We start from the raw sequence: 7,787 nt of genomic DNA on the forward strand, positions 1-7,787 counted from the left end.
GTTTCTTCAATAGGTGGTAAATTCTTAACATTTTCAGCTTTAATACCTTTTTATTTCATAGATTTCTTTGCCTCTTGCATATCTTCAGGACTGCGAAATAGAACGCCCATTTTCTTCAAAGTTGGCTTAGGAGTTGGTTCAGGAAGTGTCCAATTATTTTCATTAGTCAACATATTATTCAATAGCAATTCAGCTTGATCAACTGTTCTTTCCCTGAAAACACAACCAGCACAACTATTCAGGTGGTCTCTGAAAGCATCGGTTAGTCCATTATAAAAGATATCCAAGTATTTCATTTTTCTTTAGGGGGTGATCAGGCAAAGCATTAAGTAATTGGAGAAGCCTCCCCCAAGCTTGTGGGAGACTCTCTTCTTCAATTTGCACAAAATTATATATTTCCCTTAAAGCAGCTTGTTTCTTATGAGCGGGGAAATATTTAGCAGAGAAGTAATAAATCATATCCTGGGGACTACGCACACAACCAGGATCAAGAGAATTAAACCATGTTTTAGCATCACCCTTTAATGAGAACGGAAATAATTTAAGGATATAGTAGTAGCGAGTTTTCTCATCATTAGTGAATAGGGTGGCTATATCATTTAATTTAGTAAGATGTGCCACAACAGTTTCAGATTCATAGCCATAAAAAGGATCAGATTCAACCAAAGTAATTATCTCAGGATCGACAGAGAAATCATAATTCTTATCAGTAATACAAATAGGTGAAGTAGCAAAAGCAGGGTCATATTTCATTCTAGCATTCAAAGATTTTTCTTTCAGCTTAGCTAATAATTTCTTAAGATCATTCCTATCATTGCAAGCAAGAAAGTCTCTAGCAGTTTCTTCATCCATAACATAACCCTCAGGCACAACAGGCAATTCATATCTAGGGGGAGAATCTTCATCATCACTTTCATCAATATTATCAGTTTCAATAATTTCATTCTCTCTAGCCCTAGCAAGTTGTTCATCAAGAAATTCACCCAGTGGCACAGTGTTATCAAGCATAGAAGTAGTTTCATCATAAGTATCATGCATAGCAGAAGTGCCATCATCAATAACATGCGACATATCAAAATTAATAGCAGAAGCAGGTTTAGGTGTCGCAAGTTTACTCAAAACAGAAGGAGAATCAAGTGTAGAGCTAGATGGCAGTTCCTTACCTCCCCTCGTAGTTGAGGGATAAATTTTGGTTTTCTCGTCTTTCAAGTTCCTCATAGTGACCAGAAGATATAAATCCCAAGTGACTCAAAGAATAGAGCTATGCTCCCCGACAACGGCGCCAGAAAATAGTCTTGATAACCCACAAGTATAGGGGATCGCAACAGTTTTCGAGGGTAGAGTATTCAACCCAAATTTATTGATTCGACACAAGGGGAGCCAAAGAATATTCGCAAGTATTAGCAGTTGAGTTGTCAATTCAACCACACCTGGATAACTTAGTATCTGCAGCAAAGTATTTAGTAGCAAAGTAGTATGGAAGTAGCGGTAACGGTGGCAAAAGTAACAGTAGCAGTTTTGTAGTAATTGTAACAGTGGCAACGGTAAAGTAACTAAGCAAAGATCAATATGTGAAAAGCTCGTAGGAATTGGATCAGTGATGGATAATTATGTCGGATGCGATTATTCATGCAACAGTTATAACATAGGGTGACACAGAACTAGCTCCAGTTCATCAATGTAATGTAGGCATGTATTCCGAATATAGTCATACGTGCTTATGGAAAAGAACTTGCATGACATCTTTTGTCCTACCCTCCCGTGGCAGCGGGGTCCTATTGAAAACTAAGGGATATTAATGCCTCCTTTTAATAGAGTACCGGACCAAAGCATTAACACTTAGTGAATACACGAACTCCTCAAACTACGGTCATCACCGGGAATGGTCCCGATCATTGTCACTTCGGGGTTGCCGGATCATAACACATAGTAGGTGACTATTGACTTGCAAGATAGGATCAAGAACTCACATATATTCATGAAAACATAATAGGTTCAGATCTGAAATCATGGCACTCGGGCCCTAGTGACAAGCATTAAGCATAGCAAAGTCATAGCAACATCAATCTCAGAACATAGTGGATACTAGGGATCAAACCCTAACAAAACTAACTCGATTACATGATAAATCTCATCCAACCCATCACCATCCAGCAAGCCTACGATGGAATTACTCACGCACGGCGGTGAGCATCATGAAATTGGTGATGGAGGAAGGTTGATGATGACGATGGCGACGGATTCCCCTCTCCGGAGCCCCGAACGGACTCCAGATCAGCCCTCCCGAGAGAGTTTAGGGCTTGGCGGCGGCTCCGTATCGTAAAACGCAATGAATCCTTCTCTCTGATTTTTTTCTCCCCGAACGTGAATATATGGAGTTGGAGTTGAGGTCAGTGGAGCACCAGGGGGCCCACGAGGCAGGGGGCGCGCCCCCACCCTCGTGGACAGGGTGTGGGCCCCCTGGCCTTGATTCTTTCGCCAGTATTTTTTATAAATTCCAAAAATATTCTCGTTGAAGTTTCAGGTCATTCCGAGAACTTTTATTTCTGCACAAAAATAACACCACGGCAATTCTGCTGAAAAGAGCGTCAGTCCGGGTTAGTTCCATTCAAATCATGCAAGTTAGAGTCCAAAACAAGGGCAAAAGTGTTTGGAAAAGTAGATACGATGGAGACGTATCATCGCCGCCCCCGACCATGCAGTTCGGCGGGTCCCCGGGTGCCGCGGGTCCCTACGATGATGTGGACGGGCCCCTTTTCGATGGCGGTACTCTGCAGCCCGGACAGTCGGCGTCGTCGCCCTCGTGGTTCCATGCAGATGACACATACCCGCCCGTCGTCCACGCCCAGCCACCGCCGCGGTTCTCCAAGCTGGAGTTCGCGACCTACGACGGCACCGTCGACCCCCTGAATTGGCTCAACCAATGCGACCAATGTTTCAGGGGGCAGCGCACGCTCGCGTCCGACCGCACCTGGATCGCCTCCTATCATCTACGAGGCGCCGCCCAGACGTGGTATCACGCCCTCGAGCAGGACGAGGGCGGCATGCCACCATGGAAGCGTTTCCGCGATCTGTGCCTCTTGCGCTTCGGTCCGCCTATACGCGGGAGCCGTCTGGCGGAGCTCGGGCGCCTTCCGTTCCTCACCACAGTGCAAGACTTCGCCGACCGCTTCCAGGCACTGGCGTGCCACGCCCCCGGCGTTTCGGCTCGTCAGCGTGCTGAGCTCTTCGTTGGCGGCCTATCGGACCACATTCGCGTGGATGTGGAGATGCGCGGGCCACAGGACCTCCAGGTGGCCATCCAGCAGGCGTCACTGCCCCGGGCCGCTGGGCCGCCACCCTGGCCGGAAGTTCTCGCGCAGGGTCGGCCTGCTCAGGCTTCCGCGGCGCCCCTCGCCGCGACCGCGGCGCGCCCGTTCCGCCGGCTCACCCCGGCCGAGCAACTCGAGCGTCGCCGCCAAGGGTTGTGCTTCAAATGCGACGAGCCCTACGTGCCCGGCCATGTCTGTCCGCGACTCTTCCACCTGGAGGCTGCGGACTACATTGAGGAGGACGCCGCCGCCGCCGGGCTCGGCGTCCTGCCCGCCCCAGCTGACACGAAGGGGTTTGGCGCCCGTTGATCACCTCGAGGAATTACGCAAGCGCCTCCCCGCCTTCCATCTCGAGGACGAGCTGTTTGTGTACGCGGGGATAGATGTTATGGCCGGCATATACTACAGCCCAGGCAGTTAGGGGCCTGGCCCAGTTAACTTATCGTTATTAGGGGCTTAGCCCAGTTATCGTATTTGGAGATTATATAAACTCATGTAAGGACTAGTTTGAAGTTAAGCAGAAGCAATCATATTTGCTCGGCTTCCTGAAGGGAGCCGGGAGACCTAACCCTAGCCATCGCCTCGTGCGCCCTCTCTCTCTCTCTCTCTCTCTCTCTCTCTCTCTCTCTCTCTCTCTCTCTCTCTCTCTCTCTCTCTCTCTCTCTCTCGATGGCGCCCCAGCGCCGACGACCTCGCCTTCCTCCACGCCAAGCCCCCTTCCACCCCTACAACCTACGAGTTAGACCCGGTAAGAACCCAGCTCCGATCACCAGAACAACTGAGTAACTAGATCCTCAGCCCACCGGTTTGTGTTTGGATTAATCAAATCATTTACATTTGCAAACCGTTTTGTGGAAAGAGCGAAAAGCAAACAATAGACATCCCCAAGTTAAATGTTTTCACATGAGCGGTCGGTCAAAACAGAAAATGCACTTTGGATAATGAAAAAGGAAAACAGCATATTGCTCAAAGTTATTGACAACTTGAACAGAGATAACAGGTCCATTTCAAATTAAAGTAATGAACTGATGTAATAAAGAAATTTGTAGTGCATCTGTAAAAGGAGGGAAATGGCAACAATCAGCTTATGGCAGTAAAGATGCATATCTTCGGATAGTACAGTTAGCACCCTGTGACTTAAATGGTACTCCAATAATGAACTAACATTATCCATCTTCTTTATCATACACGGAGTATCAACTAAAAGAGCAGAAGTCAACATTCATTGAGCAGTCAGCAGTCATGTGACAGCAGATGTCCTGAGCGACAAACACAATCCATCTTTTATATGAAAAGAGATCAACAGTGGTAAGCTGAACCGTGCGTTGCAAAACAGAGCGAAGGACCAAAGCAATTCAAAAAGTGCGAGTAAGATGGACCAAATCAAAACAAGCTGCAGATCAACAGATCACACATCATTCGGAACATACTTGCTGGAGCATATCCGCTAAATTGACCCAGGAATGCATCTAAAGATCAACATTTCACAGCTACACATACATGACCAACATGACATTAATAGTTTCTCCGAAAAAGCTAAAGAGTTACCAGGGACTGCTTAGATGATTTCTCAAAGCATAGGATCTAGATACGCATAATAAATTTTGGTGGAACTGCTTTCATCATACCAGTCATTCTGCTGACAGAAGCACTCATAGTCTAGCATTGTAGCTTTTGGATCTGCTCTAAAGAAAGCTTTGGCGAGCACGGCTCCTCTTCTCCCACACATCTGCTAATGGAGAAGGAGAACCTCTTTTCAGAAGCTGGTACCCTTGGCTTGCCACCACAGCATCGACTCTGTTGGAAGGGGCCATAAAATTGACGCAAGCTTCTTTAAGCTTCTGGCAATTGTACTTATCAGCTAGCCATAGTGCACTAGCCACATTCTCCACATTAAGGTTCATAACCAAGGTGCGTGCACACATAAGCTTCAACCTCTCTAAACCATATTGATCCGCAGCTGCAAGTAGATGCTGGAAAACAGCATTGCTTTCAGCTCTACTGAAATCATCCATCACAGGCAAGGAATCGGTGTAAATGAAATGGAGGAGAGCCTTGAAAACCGCTGGTTCCACAGAGTTGATGGTTATGCGGCTCATCTTCTTCTCCTTCATGGGTTCGCCGAACTGCTTCCGGAAGACAGGTGACCGCGCAGCAAGCACCGCCCTGTGGGCAGCAAATGTTTCTTGTTGAACGTCGAAGGTCACATCTGCTGCGGACGTATCCTCCAACATCTTGCGAAAATGCTGTAGTGCGTTAGGGGGAGGCACATCAATTTCACACAATGGTTTGGTTTCAGACACCCTTAATTGGCCTAAGACAGTGATGACACATTCAATCACAAGGCAGTCATCTCGGACATACACTGAATCCTCCAACGCCTCCCTTCTTATACACCTCTCCTTACCCCAGGTAGCCTCTGCGAAGCTGTCAGACTTGAATCGAAACGGCTCCTCATCCAATTCAAAGAATACACTTGACAATAACGATTTGGGCTTTCCAGTGACTTGATCAATCAGTCTTATGTCGACGACCGCTGGCGCCTGCCCATACTTGCTCATGAACTCAACAAAAACTGATATGAATCCCTCACTGTCGTCGCCATAACCCTCTGGGTAGTACAAGATAGCCCAGTCGAATCCCCCAACCCTGAAGGTGCTGGAGCGGATGAAACCATCAGCATTGACGTCCATGCCAACAATCCCGTGACTAAACTGACAGATCTTCAATCGGTGCGCGCCTTGCACCGCCTGATATGCGCAGGACGATATGGTGGTTGACGCCATTACTCTCTGCTTTGTGTGCTGTGGTGCCCCTGCAACATTAGCACATTCGTGTATGTTAAATATATCTATCTACAAGAAATCAATAGCTCAATCGTACTAGATAGATCGAACTCATAAAGTTCCAGAGGAAAAGAGAAGATGCAATGCCTGATTCCAGTTCTAGGTGGAATCAAGAATGGATCCACAGTTCACCCAATCACCAAAAAAAGAAACGATTCCTGTTCTAAGAGGAATCAAGAAAGCACACGCATTGGTTCCAATAATCCAAAGGATCCAAAAGAAGACGGCGAATGTCGGATTGAAGCAACCTAGACGGGGGGCTCCTTACCTTCAATGTTGCCGGCGGCGGACCTACAGCGTGTCGGCGGCAGGGGGGTGGTGCGTGGCGGCGGCCGTGCCTTTCGCTCTTCGCTATGGAGCAGAGGTGCCCAAACCCAGCACAGGCGTAAACGGACCTGGCATGGCACGGCACGCGGAAGCCTGTTTATAAGCGGGCCGTGTCATTCTGACACGCGGGCCGAGCACGGCACATTAACTAAACGGGCCGGTCCAACACGGTACGGAATGTGTGCCGGCCTCCCCGTGCATGGGGAAGAAGCTTTCCCTGCGGAGAGCTTCTTTTTTTTTGAGACAAACTGCAAAGCTTTATTATGTCGTCACAATGTTTACAGGGACGAAATCAAGATCGTTGGGTTGGCCTAATCAAACATGACGGCCAACCCCGAGAGATAAAACATACTTTGCAAGTTTGTGAGCCCCGCGGAGAGCTCCTAAAGGGCGCCTTCAGCGCCCGTTTGAGGTACTGGCGCCTACGCGCCCTCGAACTGGGCCGGCCCAAGTCGCCTCGTTCGCATCTCCCGGGTAGATCGCCTCGTTCGCTGCTCGCGCACAGATTGCCTTGTTCCGTCGATCGCGGTTGATCGGTCGACAGTTGACCGGTCAACCGGCCATTGACTCTTGGAAAAAAGAAAATATCGAAAAATCCGAAAAAAATAAAAATCTCGCAAATTCTTAAATGTTCATGAATTCTAAAAGAAAAGTTCACAAACTTAAAAAAAATAGTTCACGAATTTCTAAAAAATGTTCATCCATCAAGAAAAGTTCATCAATTTTAGAAAAAGTTCATCGAATTTGATAAAAAAGGTTCATTGCTTTGAAAAAAGTTCATTGGTTTTGAAAAGAAAGTACGCAAACTTCAAAAAAAGTTCACGAATTTAACAACAAGTTCATCGAATTGGAAAAAAAAGTTCACCGATTTTGAAAAAAGTTCATTGACTTCAAAAAAAGTTCATCGAATTTAAAAAAAGTTCACCGATTTTGAAAAAAAGTTCACCGATTTCTAAAAAACGTTCATCCAATTAGAAAAAAAAATCGTTCAGAAAATCCGGTGAACATTTTGCGTCGAATTAGAAAAAAAGAAAAGAAGAAGAAGAAATAAAACGAAAAATAAAAAAGAACTGGCAAGAATAAAAGATGGAAGAAGTTACGCAGTATCACGGAAAGTTTAGTGGCTGGGGTGGTTAGTGCGTTTTGTACTGAATCCCGGCGGCGCGGGTTCGAATCCCACCTGGCCGTTCCCCTTTTTGCGCTCCATAAAATTGAAATGGGCTGGCCCATCGTGGAGGCCGGGGTATGCGCCCTGTACCCATAAACCTATATCGGGCGCTGAGGGCGCCGTATAGGATTTGCG

At 46.8% G+C, this 7,787-nt stretch overlaps 1 protein-coding gene across 1 annotated transcript; it reads right to left on the minus strand.

Moving 5' to 3' along the window:
* Window positions 1-4,685: 4,685 nt before the first annotated feature.
* On the minus strand, window positions 4,686-6,556 carry LOC109753091 (BTB/POZ and MATH domain-containing protein 1). The gene is made up of 2 exons (XM_020312021.3): window positions 6,426-6,556; window positions 4,686-6,126 (listed from the first exon to the last, which is right to left on the minus strand). Exon 2 carries the CDS (start codon window positions 6,095-6,097, stop codon window positions 4,997-4,999), a length of 1,101 nt encoding a protein of 366 aa, XP_020167610.1. The 5' UTR covers window positions 6,098-6,126; window positions 6,426-6,556; the 3' UTR covers window positions 4,686-4,996.
* Between the last annotated feature and the right edge of the window lie 1,231 nt (window positions 6,557-7,787).

The sequence above is a fragment of the Aegilops tauschii genome, chromosome 7, assembly GCF_002575655.3.
Source record: "Aegilops tauschii subsp. strangulata cultivar AL8/78 chromosome 7, Aet v6.0, whole genome shotgun sequence".
Classification (NCBI taxonomy): domain Eukaryota; kingdom Viridiplantae; phylum Streptophyta; class Magnoliopsida; order Poales; family Poaceae; genus Aegilops; species Aegilops tauschii.

Excerpts from the sequence above, each read along its gene's own strand:
- LOC109753091 (XM_020312021.3), bottom strand. The coding sequence starts at position 6,097 with ATGGCGTCAACCACCATATCGTCCTGCGCATATCAGGCGGTGCAAGGC.